Source organism: Micromys minutus (genome assembly GCF_963924665.1).
Source record: "Micromys minutus genome assembly, chromosome: 5".
NCBI lineage: Eukaryota > Metazoa > Chordata > Mammalia > Rodentia > Muridae > Micromys > Micromys minutus.
In genome coordinates, this window is record NC_137974.1 from 50,138,703 (window position 1) to 50,163,557 (window position 24,855).

The window sequence follows — 24,855 nt, forward strand, 5'->3', positions numbered from 1 at the left end:
TCCTTTATCCTAAGTAGTCCATAGTTTTGCTCATGCACTCCTTGGATTAATAAGTCACCCAAATCTCTCAAAGGTATTCTTGTAGAACTTAATGGAATTGTATGTATACTTTTATGTGTACTGTGTTCTGAGGTTTATCTGTGATAGAGTGTGTGTCAATAGCTTATCACATAAGGTTGAGTGATATTGAGGGATGAATGAATTTCTGGTTAGAACACTGTATTTCCTATTCATTGCTTAGAAGGCTTCAGTATCTGTCAAAAACATCAAGTGGGTCTAATTAACAAAGGAAGGTATATACTTCACAGTACCCACTTATGGGTGTGCTGCGAATATATACCCTCCTTTGTTAATTTTTAGTAGTAGCAAAACCATTTCTTAGAAGAAAACATATGAAAAAGCATACTATATTCTTTATGAATTACCTCCCTGGTTTTTGTCAACATTACAATGATGGGTTGATTTTTAAGACCCCTATGCTCTGTTGGTTTTTCAGTATTTAATCAGTACCATCGTTTCCTGGTGCTCTATCATGAAGCCATTTAGTGTAAATATACTAATGTCCATGTCTTTCATGATCAATATGCTAAATTCCTTATATTTTGCCTTAAAGGAGAGATGTTGCCTATCAAATTTGGTGCTTAACCCTGTGTAAATTTGGTTAGGCTTATGTTGAATCTACAAATAAATTTGGGGAAAAAGACACCAGAGTATTTACTGAGCCTTTCTTCAGTAACTCTGGATAGAGTTCTATAGTTTCAGTTTTACATTAAGTTTCTGAACCATATTTTACAGATTCCTTTTCTTTTCCTGTAGGCTCTGAATCAGACTCAGTGTCTCTGTATGAAGTGGAAAGATGTCAACAACTCTGTGCTACAAGTAAGACCTTTTCTAGTCTAAGTATAGATACCTATCTGTGCATTTATAAGCCAATCCCTTTGTACTCATAAATGTTTTAATTTGGTTTTTATTCCCATGCCTCATCTACAGTGGCAGGAGATAGTACTCATACACATACGTTTCTCTATTATGAATATGTATTTTAAGTTACATACTATTAAAATTTATAAAATTCATGGCATCAGGTATGTTGTTAGCTTAATGCTATAACTTCTACTCTGGCATTCATTTTAATGACATTATATACTATGTTAACATTGTACACATAAGAAACTCTCTATTCTCCCAAAGTTTAATATTAACAGCGATAGTACATATCTGTCAGATATATTCTTGTTAGTTTAGTTAAGTTGATTAAAAGCTTTTTATGTAAAAAGTTGTGATCGGAATTTCATTAAATATTTCACTAAATGTGTACTGCTGTATACAAGGAGTTTCTGTTGGAGAAAGGAGATGTAGATATGAAATGGAAGACTAAACTTTCATCTTTTCTTGGAATAGATGATGACGTATATTGGGGCTTTAGACATTATGCAGAAATTCTTGCAGGTGTACCATGCAGAGGCCGTGGCCTGCAGGAGCAGTAAGCACACATAGTGCACATACAGATCTTGGCTCATGAAAAAGTTGTAGGGTTCTCTGGAGGAAAAAAAAAGAAGATTCCACCTTTAGAACAAGGAAATTATGAAAAAATCAAAAACATCCAGGATTTCTAGAAATTAAAGACATTTTTGTCTAACAGAATATCAAATTTGGGACAATATGATAATCATCAAAGCAATGGTAGTAATAGGTTAGAATTCATTGAGTAAAGCTGGGATGTATGAACTCTGCTTGCTAATGAGGAAACAAAATGGGCTGAATAGAAAACTATAGGGCTTAATGAGTAATAAATGTAAGAATGAAAATAACAAAACACCATTTTGCCATCATGATGGTAATTATTGTTTTGATTGTGAATCATGAATCAGTAGGTTTTAAACTACTAGATTCTAAAAGTTTGATAAAGAATAACACATTTACATTCTGCTAGTTACAAGAGTGAGAAATCAAGTCAGAATAAAGTTGAACATCTTTTAATCAGCTGAACCAGTTCCCCTCCTCAGAGGAGAAGGTGTATTCTCATAGGCTTCTCTTTGGATGTATTGAGAAGTACAGTGTCACATATGAAGTCTCTATGCCAAAAATGCGTGATCAACATCTCAGAGTGCCACACCTAAATGAATGTGCACTCAGCAAAGTACATAGGTGCATTTTTCAAGTCAGTATCATAAGGCAAACAAGGCAAACATATAAGTAGATTAAAGATAATTTGATGTTGACATCAGGATACGTGAAAGATAAATATTCATTGTTTAGGATTAGAGCAGAAAGTCAAAAGACATTTGGAGAGAGGTAAGTGTCTGGATATCCCATAATAGGATGTAGTCTGTGTTATTTGAAACAGACACTGTAGCAATGTGAAGGAAATAAATTGTTTTCATTAGATACTGATGAGTTTGGGGGAATCAGGATATAATTTTCTGGAGGCTGTTCCCCTTAATGTAGTAACAGCAGGTTCGGTGAGAGACAGAGATAAAGGTATAACCAAAGTGTATACTAAATGTGCCAGGATAAACTATAGGTGAATTGTTTTAAAGTATATTTAGGGATCTTTACCTTATCACAGTTTTTCTTGAAGTTTGAAAGTAACATACAGTGTAAAACGTCTAGTGTCTTAACTCGTGAAGTCAAGCAAGGCTTTCATCTTATTTCAGATTTGTCAGGTGTGCCCATCCGGGAAGTTCACTGTAAATGCTCAGCCATTCACAGCTCAGAGGAGATGTTTGTGAGGGTTTTGTTGTATTAAAGCTGTGAAGGGAACTGATTTACTGTTTTCTGAAAGAGCAGAGTATCTCCCTAGAATATGCAAAATGCTTCGTAACACCTGCGTTACTAAGCTATTTGGAGTAAACTCTAAACTCCAGATGCCTGGAACCTTTCAGTTTTCTATTTTACAGTTATTTGTTCTCTTCTTTTGCTTCTCTGTGATTGAGATTTTTAAGTTCTTCCCCTTCCACATTCTCCTGTCAGCTCCCCTTTCTGCCTACAAAATAAACCCCTTCTCTTTCAAACTGTGTGCCTCAGTGTGATAACTGGGTTCCCCTAGTAACCCTGTCATTCTGAGGTTCTAACTTCTGAATAAAAGAAAGTTCACTACAGTCTTGAGTTTGAAATACGCAGGTCAATCGCTCATGGGACACCTGATGTTTAACAAATGTGTTTTGTCAACATCTCTTAATTAAATTCCAGCTAGAAAGTAAGCTTCGGCCTGGCACAGGCTGTCTAAGGGACTGGCATTCTTGATACAGGTGCCATTCATTTTCTTTCTTTTTATAGAATATTTTCTTTGTTTACATTTCAGATGTTATTCCATTTCCTGGTTTCCCCTCTGGAATCCCACCTCTGTGAGAGAGTTCCTCCACCTACTCCCTCCCACCTTCCCACCCTGGCATTCCCCTACACTGGGGTATTGAACCTTTACAGGGCCAAGGACCTCTCCTCTCCTTGATAAGGCCATTCTCTGCTACATATGAGGCTGGAGCCATTGGTACTCTTTAGTTAGTGGTTTAGTCCCTGGAAGCTCTGGAATGTCTGGTGATTGATGTTGTTCTTCCTGTAGGGTTGAAAACCCTTCAGCTCCTTCAGTCCCTTTTCTAACTCCTCCATTGGGGACCCCTTTTCTCAGTCCTATGGTTAGTTGAGAGCATCTAACTCTGTATTTCTCAGGCTCTGGTAGAACCTCTCAGGAGACAGCTATATCAGACTTCTGTCAGCATGCACTTCTTGGCATCCAGAATATTGTCTGTGTTTGATGACTATATGGGCTGGATCCCCAGTAGAACAGTTTCCTTCAGTCTCTGCTACACACTTTGTCTCTTTATTTCATCTTATGATTATTTTGTTCCCATTTTTAAGAAGGACTGAAGCATCCACACTTTGGTCTTCTTCTTGAGCTTCATGTGGTCTGTGAATTTTATCTTAAGTAATTCAAGCTAATAACCACTTATATCAGTGAGTGATATAATAACCATGTGTGTTCTTTTGTGACTAGGTTACCTCACCCGGGATGGTATTTTCTAATTCCATTTATTTGCCTAAGAATTTCATAAAATCATTGCTTTTAATAGCTGAGTAGTACTCTATTGTGTATATGTACCACATTTTCTGTATCCATTCCTCTGTTGAAGGACATCTGGGTTCTTTCCAACTCCTGGCTATTATAAATAAGGCTGTTATGAACATAGTGGAGCATGTGTCCTTGTTATATGTTGGAACATCTTTTGGGTATATGTCCAGGTGTGGTATAGCTGGGTCCTCAGGTAGTACTATGTCCAATTTTCCGAGGAATCACTCCATAGATTTCCACAGTTGCTGTACCAGCCCATCAACAATGAAGGAGTGTTCCACTTTCTTTACATCCTCACCATCATCTGCTGTACCTGAGTTTTTCATTTTGCTGCTGAAGTAAACCCCACTGTTTTCCCTAAGTTATAATTTTCTGAGAATTTGTACTAGTCCCATATACAAATACTTACATACCCATTATATAATTTAAATTCCCTTGCCTCAGTAACTCAGCACCAGGGTACCTGTTTGTGTGTTTGGCTTCGTGTTCATGGGCCTAGATGAACATCTGGAAATATTGTGACCATACCTGACATAAATTTGATTTTATGTATATATTTGCTTTAGGGAAATTCATGCTGAAAATACCTAAGACCCCGTACTTTGTTTATTCTGACTTAATATAAAAATTCTTTATAGCACTTACAGATTACCATTATTTAGAGAAGACATCATTGTGTACCATTTTGAAACAAAGAGCTCCTCAAAAATATCGAATCAGAGCAAAACTAAGATCATACATGCCCAGAAGACTCTTACAGTCTCTTAAACTTCTTTGTCCTAAATGTCATTTATTGTAAGTATTTTCTTAAATTAAAAAAAAATCATGTCATATTGTTTGTATATATGCATGCCCATATATGTGTGTGTGTGTGTGTGTGTGTGTGTGTGTCTGTGTGTGTGTGGTTTTAAGTCCTGAGATGTGAATGAATTATGATTTAATTTATATTATTTTAACAGAATGCTCATGAAAGGGAAAGTACTTAAATTCTTTTGAGTTGCTTTTATTAATAAGTAAATATATAGAACTTTTTATACTATTAATATATATGTATCTTCAAACATGTTTACATAGTGAGTTTTAAGTCCTGATTTTTGTTTCAGTACAATGTACCATAGTCCCTCAAAATACGAGTGGCATTTTGGAAATTAGAATAAGTACACAATCTTCTCCATTCTGTAGCATGCCTCAGGCTTCTCCTCTGATGTGCCGGCACATATATATCTACATATTTGTGTTTTTGTATAATATTTGTTAATATTTCTCTAAGGTACTTTAAGTTTTTTTTGTTTTTTTTTTGTTTTTTTTTTGCCTTGCAAAATATGAAACTATTGTGAATGAGAAGAAAGTTAATCATTAAATCCTTTTCATAAAAACTGAGCCACAGCAGGCTTCTTTTAGTAACTCAACAAAATCTGCAATACAGAGGGAAAGAGGAGTGGCCACATTCAGTATATGTTCTCTAGACCGGAATCACTATCCCTGACCTCAAGCTATACTACAAGGCAATTGTGCTGAAAACTGCATGGTACTGGTACAGAAATAGGCACATGGATCAATGGAATAGAATAGAAGATCCAGAAATGAGCCCTCATGTATATGGTCACCTGATTTTTGACAAAGGAGCAGTAAACATTCAATGGAAAAAGGACAGCCTATTCAACAAATGGTGCTGGTCCAACTGGCACTCAGCATGCAAAAGAATGAAAATAGACCCTTTCTTATCTCCTTGTACCAAGCTCAAGTGTAAGTGGATCAAAGATCTCCACATTAAACCAGATACACTGAAACTATTAGACGAGAAAGTAAGGAAAACCTTAGAACACATAGGCACAGGAGAAAATTTCTTGAACAAAACACCAATGGCTCAAGCTCTAAGGTCAAAGATTAACAAATGGGACTTAATGAGATTGCAAAGTTTCTGTAAGGCTAAGGACATTGTCAAGAAAACAAAACGGCAACCAACAGAATGGGAAAAGATCTTTACCAACACCACATCAGATAGAGGCCTAATATCCAAGGTGTATAAGGAACTCAAAAAGCTAGACACCAGAGAATCAAATAACCCTATTAAAAATGGGGTACAGAGCTAAACAAAACGTTCTCAGTTGAGGAACACCGAATGGCCGAGAAACATCTGAGGAAGTGCTCCACATCCTTAGCCATCAGGGAAATGTAAATCAAAACAACCCTGAGATTCCACCTCACACCAGTCAGATTGGCCAAGATCCAAAACTCAGATGACAGCAGATGCTGGAGAGGCTGCAGAGAAAGAGGAACACTTCTCCACTGTTGGTGGGGTTGCAAGCTAATACAACCACTCTGGAAATCTGTCTGGCGATACCTCAGAAAATTGGATATAGTACTACCTGAAGACCCAGCTATTCCACTTCTGGGCATATACCCCAGAGACACTTTAATACACAACAAAGATATATGCACCACAATGTTCATAGCGGCTCTATTTATAATAGCCAGAAGCTGGAAGGAACCAAGATGTCCCTCAGAAGATGAATGGATACAAAAATTGTGGTACATATACACAATGGAATACTACTCAGCCACCAGAAACAATGACTTAACCAAATTCTTAAGAAAATGGTTGCATCTAGAGAATATCATCCTGAGTGAGATAACCCAGTCACAAAAGAACAGACATAATATGCAGTCACTGATAGTGGGATGCTAACCCCAGAGGCTTGCACTCCCCCAGAAACAACTCACAGACTGTATGAAGTCCAAGAAATAAAGAAAACAAAACAAAACAAAAAAAAATATTTACAAAACAAGAAAACTTTAACTATTTCCATGTTACATTTTGTTTTACATGTACTTTAGGTCATTGTAACTATTAAGTTTTCAAGGCATACAATTAAACCTTGAAAAAAATCAAGTACTGACTAAAAAATATATTCATATAGTTTTATGTAAAAATTATGTTAAAATCTGAAAAAAGTACTGACAAAAATGTATAATTTTAAGCTAAAAATGTTTAAAATCTGTACTTTTTTCTTTGTTTTGTAAAATAAAGTTGTTAAAAAATATCAAAAACAAAAAACAAAACAAAACAAAAAAACCCAAAGAGTCTAGATTGCAAAATAAAAAAAGAATAAATTGAGGAATCTCTTTTCTACCCATGTGATCATAAACTGGGAGTGTTGTGAAGATTTTAGGTAATTTGTAAAACAGTACCAGATTATACTTCCTTTAATGCCACAGTATTATCTTGTTCTTCAAGAATAAAGCTATGCTATGATTTCCTTCTAGACAAATAAGCACTTCAGTTTTTTAATTCCAAGCGAGGGTGTTTTTATCCGACTGGTGTGAATTTCCAATTATTAAAGATAAATGAAGCTAGTAATTCTTCAAAGAAGTTTTGCTGTGACAGTGAGATTAATTGGGTTGAAGACATGGCTACTTGTGAAAGACAAAGGATTGGGACTGGGAATAACTGTAGGTCACCTTGGACTCTAGACTTAGCATGAGCCAGAGCGATGGATCAATAGGTGAAGACACTTGCTACCAAGCCTGATGACCTGTGTTAAATCCTTGTGACCAACATTGTAGGATATTGTCCTTTCTTCTCTACACATGCACTGTGGCAAGTATAAACCCACACAGACACAATCTCTTTGATTACGGTAAGAATTTACCTACCCATAAAATGTTAAATAACTATTGAATGAAATTTATTAAGTCTGGAAAGTAAATTATCTCCTTAATTTAGAGACGTTTAACTGGTTTAATCTTCATATAAAATAGTATTTAACTTCATTCTACATCATTTGTGATTATGTGTGAGTCTTTTGCTTACATGTATGTATATGTATCATGTGTTTATCTGGTGCCTTCAAAGTTCAGGACTAGAGTTACAAATGGTTTTAAATCACCACGTGGGTGCTGAGAAATGAACCTAGGTTTTCCCTACAGGAGAAGCAAGTGCTTTTAACCACGGAGTCATCTCTTCAGCCCCTAATCTAGGGTTTGGTTTTTTTTTTTTTTTTGAGTAAGTTATTAAATTAGAATTGTTGTGAATATAGCTATAATGTTTGCTGATATTTTGTTACCAATCATTTTAGGCAAGAAGTTCCACATGAGGAAAATGTGAATAAAATTTTGCAAGATGCAGCAGCTAAAGCCCCAGACTACAAGCTGCAAGATACACCATTATATGACTCAGAAGTGTGGACCACTGAAGGCCAAGGGGGACGGCGGGTTGCTGTTCATTTTGTAAAAAATGATGGCATCCTTCCTCACCCAAGTGAGTGTCTAGTTCTGATAGAAGGTAAGACACTTGGTACTGGGTGTTTTAAATATTACTTTAAACACATTCCACTACTGTTAACTCATGCACCTAAGACTTATGAAGTAAATGTACTGAATTTCTCAAGACAGTATATTAGATTCAAATGTGCATGAGCACACACTCCTTTTTGAATTGCTTTTTAAAAGTATGTCTTAAATTCATATTTGCTTATTTCAGTAATTTGTTGAATTTCTGTCTCTGATAAAATCAACTCAGTGGATCTATTTTTTTTACCAATTGCTTATGTGAAGCTGTTAGTATCTTAGCCTCTGGGTTTCACTGTTAGGACATAATACTGGGATGAAAATTCTTACCTAAAGATACCTGAGTCAGAGAAAGGAGTCAGAAAAAGGCATAGTAACATGACAAATCTGAGATTGGAATTGTGGTATTTATTCCTGTGCTTTTTGCATCTAATTATTATGTAACTTCATATTTTCCTTTGTCATTCAAAGTTCAAATTTTCTTTAGAAATTTGAAACTCCCTGTTGTGTGCATTTCTTTGTAGCACTTGCTGCTTCCCACGTGTTACTCTCTATGCCTTCTGGTTCTCTGTATGCTGATAAAGAATTTCTTTTCTTTTTTAAAAGGAGGACTGCTCTGTGAAATCTGTGAACTGTCAAGCGTGTTTCAAAGTGTGATCCCTGTGAGGTCTGGCCCCGAGGACCTGGAGCTGCTAGATCTTGCAGCACCCTTCCTCATACGACAGAAGGAATGTCACTATGGGTGTGTGTTCTTCTGGAGTATCCGGCAATTCAACTGTGTCTCTTTTCCTTACCCTGCACTGCTAACCTGCACTGCTTACCCTCTTCTATGCCCAGTTGATGCTTCTTTTAAAATTATTTTTATTGGATATTTTATGTATTTACATTTCAGATGTTATCCCCCCACTCCCCCTCTGCCGTTCTTCCTTCCCCCATTTTCTTTTCATGAAAATGCTCCTTCTCCCAACCATGCTCTTCACCTCAACACCGTGGAATTCCCCTACACTGGGAAAAACAAGACTTCACTGTACCAAAGGCCTCTCCTCTCATTGATGCCAGTCAATGCCATCCTCTGATACATATGCTACTGGAGCCATGGGTTCCTCCATGTGTGCTCATAGCTTGACATTTTAGTCTCTGGGAGCTCTTGGAGGTTTGGTTGGTGGATAATTGGTATTTTTCCCATAAAGTTGCAAACCCTTTCAGCTCCTTCAGTCCTTTCTCTAGCTCCTTCATTGGGGTTCAAGTGCTCATTCCCATGGTTAGCTGCAAGCATCCTCATCTGTATCAGTGAGGCTCTCACAGAGCCTCTGAGGAGACATCCATACCAGGCTCCTGCCAGTAAGCACTTCTTGGCATCAGGAATAGTGTGACTGGGTTTGGTGGCTTCATATGGGATGAATCCCCAGGTGAGGCAGTCTCTGGATGATCTTTTCTTCAGTCCCTGCTCCACTGTTTTTTTCTGTATTTCCTCCCCATGAGTATTTTATTCTCCCTTCTAAGAAGGACTAAAGCATACATATTTTGGTCTTCCTTCTTTTTGAGCTTCATAAGGTCTGTGAATTATTTCTTGGGTATTCCAAGCTTTTGGGATAGTATCTGCTTATCTGATAAGTGAGTGTATACCATTTGTGTTCTTTTGGAACTGGGTTACCTCACTCAGGATGATATATTCTAGTTCCTTCTATTTACCGAAGAATTTCATGAAGTCATTGTTTTTAGTAGCTGAGTAGTACTCCATTGTGTAACACATTTGCTGTATCCATTCCTGTTGAAGGACAACTAGGTTTTTTCCAGCTTCTAGCTATCATAAATAAGGCCTCTGTGAATATTGTAGAATGTGTGTCCATGTTATATGTTGGAGCATCTTTTGGGTGTATGCCCAGGAGTGGAATAGTTGGGTTCTCATGTAGTACTATGTCTAATATTCTGAGGAAGAACCAGACTGATTTCCAGAGTGGTTGTACTAGCTTGCAATCCCATAAACAGTGGAGGAGTGTTCCTCTTTCTCCCCATCCTCACCAGCATCTGCTGTCACCTGAGCTTTTTTTGATCTTAGCCATTCTGACTGATGTGAGGTGGAAACTAAGGGTTGTTCTGATTTGCATTTCCTTGAAGACTAAGACTGTTGAAAATTCCTTTAGGTGCTTCTTAGCCTCTTGGTATTCCTCAGTTGAGAATTCTTTGTTTAGCTCTGTACCCCATTTTTAATAGAGTTATTTTATTCTCTGGAGTCTAATTTTTTTGTGTTCATTGTGTATATTAAATATTAGCCCTCTATCTGATGTATGACTAGTAAATTTTCCCAATTTCTTGGTTGCCCTTTTGTCCTTTTGACAGTGTCCTTTGCCTTGCTGAAGCTTTGCAATTTTATGAGGTCCTATTTGTCTATTCTTGATCTTAGAGCATAAGCCATTGGTGTTTTTTTTTTCAGGAAAATCTCTGCTATGCCTATGTGTTCTAAACTCTTCCCCGCTTTCTCTTCTGTTAGTTTGAGTGTACCTGGTTTTATGTGGAGGTCCTTTATCCACTTGGACTTAATTTGAGTTTTGTACAAGGAGATAAGAATGGGTTGATTTGCATCCTTGTACATGCTGAGTGCATGTTGAACCAGCACCATTTGTTGAAAATGATGCCTCTTTTCCATTGAATGCTTTTAGTTCCTTTGTCAAAGATCAAATGAACACAGGTCTGTGGGTTCATTTCTGGGTTTTTATTTCTATTCCACTGACTGATCTGCCTGTTACTGTACAAATACCATGTAGTTGTTTGTTTTGTTTGTTTGTTTGTTTGATTTTAATCACAATTGATCTACAAATACAGCTTGAGGTCAGGGTTGTTGATTCCCCTAGAACTTCTTTTATTGTCGAGAATACTTTTTGCTATCCTGGGCTTTTTTTTATTCCAAATGAATTTACAAATTTCTCTTTCAAACTGTATGAAGAATTGAGTTGAAATTTTGGTTGAGTTTGCATTGAATCTGTAGATTGCTTTCTGCAAGATGACCATTTTTGCTATATTAATTCTGCCAAACTATGAGTGTAGGAGATCTTTCCATCTTCTGAGATATTCCTTGTTTCTTTCTCAGATACCTGAAGTTCTTGTCATACAGGTTTTTTACTTGCTTGGTTAGGGTAACACCAAAGTATTTTATATTATTTGTGACTATTTTGAAGGGTGTCATTCCCTATTGTTTTTCTCAGGCTGTTTATTCTTTGAGTCGAGGAAGGTTACTAATTAGTTTGAGTTAATTTTATATCCAGCCACTTTGCTGAAGTTGTTTATCAGCTGTAGGAGTTCTCTGGTGGAATTTTTGGGGTCACTTAAGTATACTATCATATCATCTGCAAACTTTGATATTTTGATATTCCTTTCCAATTTGTATCACTTTGACCTTCTTTTGTTGTGTAATTGCTCTGGCTAGGACATCCAGTACTATATTGAATTGGTAGGGGGAGAGTGGGTAGCTTTGTTTCTTGGATGTACCTGCTTCTTTATGTTCTAGAGCTTGCAGGTGTGCTGTAAAGCTATTGGTGTACGCTCTCTCCAGTTTCTTTTTGTAAGCACTCGACAATGAGTTTTTCTCTTAGCACTGCTTTCATTATATCCAGTTAGTTTGGGTATGTTGTACCTTAATTTACATTAAAATTTAAACAGTCTTTAATTATTTTCATTATTTTTTCCTTGATCAAGTTGTCATTGAGTAGAACATTTTTAGGCTTCCATGTGTATGTGGGCTTTCTGTTGTTTTGTTGTTATTGATGACCAGTGTTAGTCCATGGTGATCTGATAGGATGTATGGGATTATTCCAATCTTTTGGTATCTATGGAGGCTGTAGGCCTGAGCATCTGTTGGCTTAGGGGTGAGAGTGCTCCTGGGTGATCAGCTCTCTGGGCATGTTTTGGGTCCAGGTGGCAGTGGGACAGCCTGAGCTCTGGGCACAGATGGAGACTGGAAGGGTCCAGTCCTAGGCATCCCAGCTATTCCTGTGCCCTGTGAGTTCCTGGTGAGTTTCTCTTTGGACAGTCAGCGGAGAAAAGGTTGGGTTTCTCACCTGTGGGCTTATGGAGAGTGCTTCTAGAAGATTAGCTTCCTGCGGGTATGTTTTGTGTCTCAATGACAGCCCTAGCTCTGCACAACTTATTTAATTAGTTATAGTCAGATGTGCAAGACTTTTTGAAAAATGAATTCCTTGAGCATTCATGGTATTCTAGTAACCCCTATCATAGATTCTGATACCACTAGGTCATGACTTGGATTCGTTTGCTGATTTAATTCCAAACGTTGTTCTCAGTCCTTTCCTATCCAAATCTGACCCTATGGTTTTAGATGTTCTAGTACCAAAATGGTCTCATTTTTGTCCTCCTTTGAAGTTTGTTATGGGAGATTGAGATGAGAGGGCTGGTCTAGGTGCCACAGAGCCTGTAGTCCAACTCCCCAACAATGTTCAGCAGCAGCTGTGAATGGAAGTTCAAGGATCTAGAAGTTGGTCAATCCCACAAGGCAAGTAGACGAAGAAAAGAGAATCTTCTTTCTTCCTATGTCCTGATGAAGGTCTCTGCTCAGTTGAGACTTTATTCTGCCAGTTTCTTACTTATACAAAGTCCTCAAACTATAATGATTGTGGCATGAAATTCTGTAGGTCAGCAAACTGCTCTTTGTTTTTTAGAATCCTGACTTTTGTCCTTTTCTAGTCTGTTGTGGGGAACAACATTCACATGCTAGGGAGTGATTACAAACTAGAGCTCTCTGTGGATTACTGGATTGTGAGGGTCAACAGCTGTGGATGTACTAAATGCTATATATTTCAGTAAGTTAGATATATTGGTGCAGCCTGTTGTACGTTCTAGAGCATTTTTACCCAATTTTCTTTTTGTACATTTGTAGATCTAAATACTCTGAGTGCAACAGAGAAGGCTTACAATATTTTCTCGGTCACAGGCTAAATTTTTTTCTTCCGTAAGAATTTAGGTGCTAGCTAAAGAACCTATAGGTCCAAATAAGTGAATTCAGTTGCTGAGCCAGCATCTTGCAGAGTTTGGGCCACTGAAAACTGGTAGTGTGGAGTCTATGATTCTGATCTGGAAGGGTGAAGTAACCCACCCTGTACTTCTCATGAAAAATTCATCCTGGAGACTTTGAGCTTTGAGAAGCTTTACTCCACAGAGTTTCCCATTTTCATTCACTCCTTTTTACCTTCTACATATGTAGGATTTGTTAGTTATTGTCAGAGTGGACCTAAATTTTGTTTTTCACAAAAGATTATTTTCTTTTCACCTGTCAAAGGTGATGGGGAGTTAAGGGGGGAGCAGCTTTCCTGCTCCTGCCACCTCATGGCAGGGCAGCAAAGTGGCAAGACCATCTCCCTACTGCTCATGCCCCAGTACTTGGTCGCCCATGCACCCACCAGCTCTACTGTGCTGATCACATGTAGCCAGCTCTCCCACCTGCTATAGGTGATGATGGTCCACTAGGGCAGGCATCTGGAGAGCTGGCCTGATGTCGTGGGAGCAGGAAAGCTGGCCCTGTCCCTTGCTGACTACAGCAGAACAGAACTACTACTGAGAGTTGCACTAGCACCTTTCTAAGGCAGTACTGTAGAACTGGCCACACTGGCATGATTGGGGGTAGGGGTGGGATAGGGCAAGGTCATAAGAGTTGGAAAGCTGATTCTGTTCCTTGGCTGTGCTATTGGGTAAGCTAGCCAGGGAAGTGATAGGGAGCTCTGTTATAGAAAAAATTAACCTCATCTGGGGTTTCTGTCCTGCTTTGATCATTCAATCCCTCAAATAAAAGATACATACAACCTTTATATTTACAGTAATCCTTAATCATCATTAGAGCTCAGTAGATGTCTATCCTTTATGCCGTTAGAATCTATCTGGGCTGCTTTGAACTTCAGTTGGCCAGCCCTCATGGCCATGTTTTCATGACTCAGCTAACCCATGATGGCTTCTTCTTCTCCTCACCTTTTTCTCCCCTTTATTCTCCAACCCCCCAATTCAAGGAACCCTAAACCTGCCTTTATCTCTTCGGACCTGCTATTGGCTGCCAGCATCTTAGTTACCTATCAGAGGTAACTTGGGAATAAGGACATATATTCCATTTGGGTCTACCTGCAAACTCTCTCATCTTTGTGGCAGTGAGGTCTTGGGAAGCCTGCACTGAGCAGTACAATATACATCAAAAGACCAAGTTTCAACAGAGTTTTCCTTGGTTGTGTGGATGCTGGAGAGCTGATTAGCTAACCAACTCAGCTACCGCCAGGCCTAAAATCAGGGCTTTGATTTGGCCTACTCCAGCTTCTACCCCATGTATGAAATGCTGGAACACATGATGGGGCCATCCCTGCAGATCCAAAAATGCAGAATCACTATGACACAGGGCAACAACTGCATATCTGTGAGGACTCCTGGTAAGGATCCAGTACTCATATCGTAGTAGAAGCCAGAGTCTTCGAACCAGCATTGACACATTGCTGTGAACATTTGCAAGTAAAGAATTGTGAACAACTTTAGCCATAAGATAGAAACAAGTGTTTCTAGCTGATTTCTTTGAAGCGTGTACTGACTTTATATCTTTAAATGACTGGCAAGGTTTATAGACCACTTAATTGAAATTTCTAACCCCATTGTTTTGTGTTCTACTATGAGTAAGTCCATACATCAATGTTTTGCTTTTGATACAGTCATCCATCTTTTTTCTCTCTCCCTTCTTTTCCTATCTTCCTAGTACAGAGTACCTAAGTCTAAATCAGGATACCAAACGTTATATAAGAGTTGGTCTGTCACTGTCTAGCATTATCTTTTCATTACTGCTGTTAGTGAAGAGATGCCTATATATTGCTGAGTAAGTGATACACTGGACAGCAGTCACTTGTTTTTCCCAATTCATAAATTACAGGGACTCTTGAGTTCCAACTTTTATCAAACATATTTTCTTATATCTCATGCATAATAAAGTTAAATTTACTCATGTTTAAGTATATTGATAAATCAGGAGGATAAGTTTTAATAAATGACATACAATTTTAGGGATTGTTTCATTTCAGATGTTCTTACATTTCAGACCATAACTGACTTGGAGGCATCATACATGATGTTTATGAATATGTGGTCACTGAAAATATTATTTTACTGAAAATCTTCCTTGTCTTTACTGTTCATTCAGAATAATTTTTTTTCTTATTGACTAGGTTTTTTTTTTAGACTGTGACCATTACATATTGTTCACAGAGCCATAAATTCAGAGTTACTCCAGTATCTCTCCTGTTTCTTCTTTGATTTAACAAATAAGAAAATTAATAGTCAAATTAACTAATGATTTGGACACACAGTCCAGTTTTGATTCTCAACTTTGAGTTATTATTCTGAAGCTCATTATTTTTTTGTCTCTGTTCTACCACTATTAGGAGACATCATGACCAAGGCAACTTACAAAAGAAAACATTTAATTGTTGGCTTCCTTATAGATTCACAGTGGTAATCCACAGTCACTATTGCAGGAATCAAGGTACCAAATAGGCAGACATGCACATGAACAGTAGCTTCAAGCTCATATCAGATTCGACAAGAAAGATGCAGATAAATGTTAAAACCCACCCCCAATGATGCATGTCTGTCAACAAGGGCATGCCTCATAATCCTTCCCAAATAGTTTTAGCAGCTGGAGAACAAGCGTTTGAATATATGAGCCTATGAGGGCCATTCTCATGAACCACCACACCAATAATATCTCTTATCAGTTTGTGGAGTACGTTAATCATAATTCTTTTGAAACACAGTATAGACAGTGAAGTGTTTTGTTTAATTTTCTGGAAATGTCCATAATTGAATAAGATATAGTAACTAACTGAATTTTATTGTATTTAAATACTTACCATTTTTATTTTATTCTCTTCAGATGTAAACAGTGCTCAAACTTGAAACCCATACAAAACCTTAGTACTGTTCCTAATAAAAGACAATGGATTCCTTCCTCTGTGGCAGAAGGTAATTTAGATTTTTTTATCCTAAAAATTTAATTTTGTCATCTCACTGATTTGTATTTTGATACTTTGAATACTTATGACAAAATTAGTTTTTTTTTTTACCAGTTCTAATAGACCAATTTATTTTCTGAAGTTAGGTATAAATGTCTTAGCTTTTCTTCACTGGCAGTGATTTGCAATAATTGTAATAAAAGATAAGGACTGAATATTTAAAATACTTGCTATCTTTTCCAAGCATTGTAATGATAATATTTTAATACTTGACGACTTGTTTTTCATTCAATTATTGGTCACAAATACAGATCCTGAGAACATCTTTATGATTTATACTTAATGTTAGAACAGGTGTTGAGATGACTGTTACTATCCTTCAAGTCTTTAGCTAGCACAAAGGAGCTCTCTTGTACACATGATTGGTTAGCTAGCCTTTGTTTTTAGTTTTCAGAAGGATACATTGTATGGCATGTACTTAATTTTTTTTCTGCTCAACTTTTAAGTGTGAAGCTAGGTCTTCCCACTAGTGTGGGCTTGCTAGTAGTGTTCTGTCTACTAGAATTATATGTATTTGTGTATCTGTTTCCTCTTCTACAAGAACAAACACTCTGTAAATCTCACAAGATCTATTGTGTCTCCATTGAGTCTGTATTTTCAAGCCAAGTAGTCTACCATATTTTGTTACTTTTCCATACCTCTGATTTTTCTTTCTCCCCAGTAAATGCCCATTTTGCCAATGTTTTTCTCAGAGTTTGCCCTCCACAGACACTGACAGCTCTAGTTTTAGTTTGGGCAACTCAAAATACATTAAGAATTTTCATTTTTGTGAAACTATATTCAACTTATTTCCCCTAGAATGAATTTTTGTTTTCTAAACAGTTATGTGTGTACTTCTCATGATATTGTTTCCTGGTACAGCTGTCTCATACTTGGGACTGGTAGGCTTGCATGTACTTTGCATGAGCTCCTGTTGAGATGGGCATTGCCACTTCATGTGCTCCATTGTTTTGAATTTCAGCCTCCTTAGGTTTGCTTCAGTAGAACTCTTGAGACCTGAAATTACATTCCTATCATTCTGCTTTTGCAAACTACAATTGCTTCTCTGCTCCAACGTATTGCTTTGACTTGCCTCCTTAATTACTCTTCCTAGTGAAATATGGACTATGTGGACAGAAGGTAGTAGAATGTTCCATTTATCCATGCAGTCTTTTCAACTCCTGAGAAAAGATGTTTTTCTTAACTGAAAATTTTCATCTGTTAACTGTAAATTCTCATATGTTTGGTATCTCCAGCTTATTCATACTTCCTCATCCTTACAAATTATGGAACCCCTGATCTTGTCATGGGTTTTCTTTTAACCAGATTACATCTCATGATGATGATGATGGTGATGATGATAATGTAGGATAAAAATAATAACAATAATAATAATACTAATAAATACTTAACTCATAAAACAAAAGGGAATGATCTTTAAACAGTAGTATACTTTGTGTTGGTTTTAATAATATTCTATGGTTTTCACTTTATTTTTTTATATAAGTAACTTGCAGTGAGTTACATTATATTAATCATTTATTGTAGTTTCTACCCAGTATTAGGAAACAATTGCTTATGTCCTGAGACTACTGTTTCATAAATGTGGTGGAATATTCTAAAGCAATTCTGTTATATGGCAGCTTTCATAAATTGATTCTGGAGGAGAAAGCTTTCTTTTCCTTAAAAATGCTCTCAGCAAAATTATCGATTTCTATGCACTGTAATAAACCACTTTTGCTTTTAACTTTTAGAAAGTATAGCAACATGGAATAATGTGCATTTTTTTTTCTTTACTAGTTCTGGGCATTGTACCTCTACAGTATGTGTTTGTTATGTCTTTTACATTTGATGATGGAACTGGAGTATTAGATGTCTACCTCAAGGATTTTGTAAGTAACAGAACTTGTTTAAAAAAAAGAAAATTCAAACATTTAACTGAAATTTACATTTAAAGTCTTTAATATTCATCTTAGTTTTATTTCATTGTAACTTATGTAGACTTTCTAAACTGAAAACTCAGATTCTCTTTATTTTCTTCTTGAAATGATTTAAAATAACTTAAAATGTAAGAATTGAATACTCAGAAATAAAACCACACACTTATGCACACTTGGTCTTTGACAAAGAAACCAAAAATATATAATGGAAAAAAGAAAGCATCTTTAATAAATGGTGCTGGTCTAACTGGCTATCTGTATGTATAAAAATGAAAATAGACCCTGTTTGTCACCCTGCACAAAGCTCTAGTCTAAGAGTATCAAGTACCTCAATATAAAACCAGATACACCAAATTTAATAGAAGAGAAAGTAGGAAAGAGCCTTGAACTCAATTGGCACAGGGGGAATTCCCTAAACAGAACTCCAGTGGCTCACACTTTAAGATCAAGAATTGATAAATAAGACCTCATGAAACTGGAAAGCTTCTGTAAGGCAAAGAACATAGTAAGGCAAATTGGCAACCTACACATTGGGAAAAAAAAATCTTCACTAACCTCACATCTAATAGAGAGCTAATAATCAAAATATATAAAGAACACAAGAAGCTAACCACTAAAGAATCAAACAACCCAATCAACAAAATGAGGTATAGAACTAAACAGAGAATTCACCACAGAGGAATCTTGAAATTCAAAGCACCTAAGGAATTTTCAGAGTCTTAAGTGATCAGAGAAATGCAAATCAAAATAGCCACTTCCAGCCCAAGGCTAGACCTGACCCAGCTTCATCAGGACTGGCAGCCCACCCACAGGTTGCTGGACTTTTAGAAAAGCTGCAAGAGGACTCTAATTCCTGAGCTCAGGGGCGAGTCCACATTCCCTCCCCACTGTTTATCCTAGGAGAGGCTGCACAGAACTCTCAGGGTATAGGGGGTGGTGCTGCCTGGAAACAGACACTTCTGGCCCTAGGTCAGAGCCCACCCAGTTGCATCAGGACTGGGTACTGCCATAGGAACTCACAGCCTACCCAGAGAGCCTAACACGCAGGAATAATCTCCCTTTGGAGACCATGGGCCCACAGACCGACAGGAGAGACAAGCTCCAGTAAGAGACAGCAAGATCACATAGCATCACCTATAACAAGATGGTAAGAGGCAAGTACAAGAATCTAAGAAATGGATGCTAAGACAACCTGGCAACATCAGAACCCAGTTCTCCCAATAAAGTAAATATTGGATATCCCAACTCAACAGAAAAACAAGATTTAAACTTAAAATTATATTCATGATGATAATGGAAATACAGGAGAAGCACATAAATAACACACTTAAAGAAGTACAAGAAAGCCATGAGAACACACGCAAACAAATTTAGGCTCTTAAAGAGGAACACAAAAAAACACAAAAATTCCTTAAAGAGCTAAAGGAAAACACACGCGCGCGCGTGAACACACACACACAGGTGAAGGAACTGAAAACATAAATAGAAACAATGTCACAAACAATATGAAATACCTTGGCGTGACTCTTAACTAAGCAAGTGAAGGACCTGTATGACAAGAACTTCAAATCTCTAAAGAAGGAAATCGAGGAAGATCTCATAAAATGGAAAGCTCTCCCATGCTCATGGATTAGAAGGATCAACATTGTAAAAATAGCCATCTTACCAAAAGCAGTCTACAGATTCAATGCAATCCCCATTAAATTCCAACCCAATTCTCAATAGAGTTGGAAAGAGAAATGTGCAATTTCATCTGGAATAACAAAAGACCTTGAATAGCAAAATCCATCCTCAACAAGAAAACATCTGCGGGAATCACTATCCCTGACCTCAAGCTATATTACAAGGCAATTGTCCTAAAAACTACATGGTACTGGTACAGAGATAGGCACATGGATCAATGGAATAGAATAGAAGATCCAGAAATGAGCCCTCATGTATATGGTCGCTTGATTTTTGACAAAGGAGCTGTCAACATTCAATGGAAAAAAAGGACAGCCTCTTCAACAAATGGTGTTGGTTCAACTGGCACTCAGCATGCAGAATGAAAATAGACCCGTTCTTATCTCCTTGTACAAAGCTTAAGTGCAAGTGAATCAAAGATCTCCACATTAAACCAGATACACTGAAACTATTATATGAGAAAGTAGGAAAAACCTTAGAACTCATAGACACAGGAGAAAATTTTCTGAACAGGACACCAATGGCTCATGCTCAAAGGTCAAATATCGACAAATGGGACTTAATGAGATTACAAAGTTGCTGTAAGGGTAAGGACACTGTCAAGAAAACAAAACGGCAGCCAACAGATTGGGAAACGATCTTTACCAACTCCACATCAGATAGAGGTCTAATATCCAATATATACAAAGAACTCAAGTAGTTAGACACCAGAGAATCAAACAATCCTATTAAAAATGGGATACAGAGCTAAACAAAAGGTTCTCAGTTGAGGAATATTGAATAGGTGAGAAGTATCTAAAGAAGTGCTTGACATTATTAGTCATCAGGGAAATGCAAATCAGAACAACCCTTAGTTTCCACCTCATACCAGTCAGAATAGCTAAGGTCAAAAACTCAGGTGACAGCAGATGCTGGCGAGGATGTGGAGAAAGAGGAACACACCTCCACTGTTGGTGGGGTTGTAAACTGGTATAACCACTATGGAAATCAGTCTGGTTTCTCAGAAAATTGGACATAGTACTGCCTGAGGACTCAGCTATACCACTCCTGGTCATATACACAAAAGAAGCTCCAACATCTAACAAGGACACGTGCTCCACCATGTTCATAGCAGACTTATTCATAATAGCCAGAAGCTGGAAACAGCCTGGATGTCTCATGACAGATGAATGGATACAGAAAATGTAGTTCATTTACAGAATGCAATGCTATTCAGCTATTAAGAATGAGGACATACTGAGTTTTACAGTCAAATGGATGGAACTAGAGAATATCCTGAGTGAGGTAACTCAGACTCAAAAGAACATACACATGGTATGTACATAATATGTGGATATTAGCCAAAAAAAAAAGTACAGAATACCCAAGATATAGTTCAAAGAACTCAGAAAGGTCAACCAGCTGAAAGGCCCAAGTGAGGATGTCTTAGTCCCACTTGAGATGGAGAAGAAAACAACCACAGGGTGGAGGGAGGGGAGGGACCTGGAAGCGCAAGGGAACAGGGTTTGTGTGGAGGGGAACCTCATCTGGTATTGGGTGGGGGAAAAGGACTGAAGCCCAGAGGGCCAGCAGAAAGAATGGAAATAGATGACCTCAGGACATAGGATGTTGGAAGGATCCTGCAGAATGTACCAGAAGCCTGGGAGGTGAGAGACCCTCAGGACTCAAAGGTAGGGGGGCTAGATCTAATGCCCTACAGTGGCGAGAAGGAACTTGTGGAGTTAATCTTCAGCAGAAAGACAGGGCATCAAGTGAGGGTTGCCATCCCACAGTAAAAACTCTGACCCATAATTGTGCCTGTCTGAATATACTGCAGGAATGAAAATGGGTAAGAGCCTGAGGAAAAGAAGATCTAGTGACAGGCCCAAAAGGGATCCCCAAGGCCTGACATCATAACTGAGGCTATGGAGTGCTCACTAAAGGTACCTACCTATCTTGGGTGCTCACTGAGAGCCCAACAAGCAGCTCATATTTACTCCCAGCTAACCAACAGAAGCTGCTGACCCCTGTGGGGGAAAGCTGGAATAAGCTGAGGAAAAGGACAACGCTGTAGGAGGATGAGCAGTCTCAACTAACCTGGACCCGGAGATCACCAACCAGGCAGCATACACTAGATGATATTAGTCCCCCAACACATACACAGCAGAAGGCTCTTGGATGTGAGTTCAGACAGAGATGTACTTAACCCTTAAGAGACTAGAGGCCCCAGGGAGTTTAGACATCTTGTAGGGTATGGTGGTGGGGTGGGGGGTAGGGACATCTTAGTGGAGCGGGAAGGGCTACTGGGGAAAGGAGGTATGGGATGTGGAACTGTAGGAGGGTGGTCTGGGAAGGGCATGAAATCTTGAGTATAAAAATAAATTTTAAAAATGTAAGAATAATACAAAGGTTATAAATGTAAAATTTTGTGTTTTTTAATAGTTTTTGATTTTTCTACTATAAATCAGTTTTTTAAAAATACAAAGTTGGGAACCAGCCTTGATGCAGTGGTGGTGCCTGAGGCGCTGGCCCTCCAGCCCCCTGGAGCAGCCCAGGTCCTGCGGCTGGGCACGGGCGTCCCCTGGCAGATGGGGGAGCGGCTTGGCACTGATGGGAACTTCAGTCTGTACCAGCTCAGGGGACTTGATCTCAAAATAGCAATTAAGTCTTGTTGCTTAGAGCTAACTACCGAAACCAGAGAGTGATGGTGCCATGAAATCCAGATCATGAAAAAGTTGAATCATGCAAATGCTGTAAAAGCCTGTGAAGTTCCTGAGGAAGTGAATTTTTTAATTAACAATGTGAGTCTTTTAGCAATGGATTTCTGTTCTGGAGGGGACCTCCGGAAGGATCTGGGATATTTGCATGAAAACAAAATTATACGTCGAGATCTAAAACCTGAAAATAAAGTTCTTCAAGATGTTGGTGGGAAGCAAATGCATAAAATAATTGATTTGGGTTAAGCCAAAGATGTTGACCAAGTAAGTCTCTGTACATCTTTTGTGGCAGCATTGCAGTATTTGGCCCCAGAGTTCTTTGAAAATGAGCCGCACACAGCCACTGTAGAGTATTGGAGTGTTGGGACCATGGTGTTTGAATGTATTGCCGGATATAGGTCTTTTTTGGCATCATCAGCAGGCATTTACCTGGCATGAAAAGATTAAGAAGAAAGATCCAAAGTGTATCTGTATGTGAAGAGATGACCAGAGAAGTTTAGTAGCCATTTATCTCCCACAGCAGAGAGGGGAGCCTATTGATCTTGCTTTGAAGAAGCCAAGACGTTTTGTATTAATGGATCACATTCTCAATTTAAAGTCTTGAGTTGAGTGTAAAACAGGAATAAATACTGGTTCTCAAGGACTTCTGTCAGAGACAGGAACTTCTGGATCCTGGAAACCAGCCTCTCAGGGTGTTGTAGATGGAGTCAGAGGTTGTGATGGCTACATTGCTTATTTCTTTGGTAAAATAAGACTGTATATGAAGGACCATTTGCATCCACAAGTTTATCTGACTGTGTAAATTATATTGTACAAGACAAAAAAGATACAGCTTTGAGGCCTTTGGTCCTGTGGAGGTTTGATACCCCAGTGTAGGGGATGCTAGAGCTTGCGGCAAGAGTGGATTAGTGGGCTGGGGAACACCATCATAGAGACAGAGGGGAGATGGCAGAAGGAGGATGGGATGGGGGATTGTGGAGAAGTAACCAGGAGGGGGGATATCATTCAAAATGTAAATGAATAAAATGTTTAATTAAAAAAGAGAGAATTAAAGAAGACTATTGGGACTTAGCTTAGACTAGTATTCCAGTTTCTGAATTCTACAGCCCTAATAGAGATGTCTATATAGGTCATTTTAGCAAATTAGATACTGAAATTCTGTGCATGGAAGTTTCTCAAATGATGAATATTTCTTTGTTGTCATCCTTTTTAGGAGAAGTTCTTCCAGATCCCAGCATCAGAAATACTTACTCATGATGACCTTCAGAGAAATCTGGAAAGGATCATGAATGTCATTTGTCCTCCAGGAATAAAAATAGGTAGGCAGTATTTCAAAGCTTTTCTCTTCCTTCCAGATGCACCTAGTGTGTGTCTGAGCTGTAGACTGTGGGTAGAAGGAAGCCAACTGAGTTATTGGGAATTACTAAGTGTGAAGAATATTTATCAGTGTCTTGATGAGATAGCAGCAGAAGTAGAATAAATATAAATAATAAGACTTAAAATATTTTGAAATATATTTAAAGCATAGCAGTTTTGGTCACAACATATTTAACTCTGAATTTCACGGACAGCATAGAAACATTGGAGCTGTCTTTAATTATCCCAAACTGATGCACTATTTCCTAGAAAGAGGTCGAACTGTCCTCATCATGCTCGACTGGTTTTTCTTGGGTCCTGATGACCTTCAAATGTATCTATATTAATATTGCAAGGTTTTATGAACTTCAGCCAAAACCCAAACACTGCCTCATCCACTGGGCTCTGCCCTGGTAAAAGTTACAGACACAGTAGCCCCTGCCACTCAGTCCTTTTATATCTAGCATTTCTTTTAGAATCTGGGGAACTAAATTATGTTAAGAACTTTGATTGTTCTAATAATTGTTCACAGTGACAATTATCCCCTCTACCTACTTCACTGTTGCTGATGGGACTGTTAGAGGTTGCTCCTGATATTAGGGTTTCTTCCTCCACAATAGGTCTCTGCAATGTAACATCAGTTTAGAAGTTATGGGAAATTTTGCTTTTCTGGAGCAAAGTTTAATTGAGATACATTCATTTGTTTTCAGTTTTAATTTGTCTTGCATATTGCACTTAGTATGCATACATTTTCAAAATTAAAAGTCTCTGGGCCTGGTATCTTGTGAAATATACAGATA

General features: G+C 38.0%; 1 protein-coding gene across 3 annotated transcripts in view; it reads left to right on the top strand.

The window, feature by feature from the left end:
- The window catches only part of LOC308421006 (protection of telomeres protein 1-like), a 53,363-nt gene that overhangs the window by 26,485 nt on the left and 2,023 nt on the right, over nucleotides 1-24,855 (top strand). For 2 of the 3 annotated variants that reach the window (XM_080917294.1, XM_080917295.1), the window contains exons 12-18: nucleotides 817-879; nucleotides 4,708-4,864; nucleotides 8,149-8,354; nucleotides 8,966-9,101; nucleotides 16,263-16,351; nucleotides 18,181-18,272; nucleotides 23,913-24,018. In XM_080917294.1, coding sequence (XP_080773420.1) covers nucleotides 817-879; nucleotides 4,708-4,864; nucleotides 8,149-8,354; nucleotides 8,966-9,101; nucleotides 16,263-16,351; nucleotides 18,181-18,272; nucleotides 23,913-24,018 — 849 coding nt within the window. The remainder of the gene's footprint in view (nucleotides 1-816; nucleotides 880-4,707; nucleotides 4,865-8,148; nucleotides 8,355-8,965; nucleotides 9,102-16,262; nucleotides 16,352-18,180; nucleotides 18,273-23,912; nucleotides 24,019-24,855) is intronic. The other variant, XM_080917296.1, reaches the window with a different exon arrangement.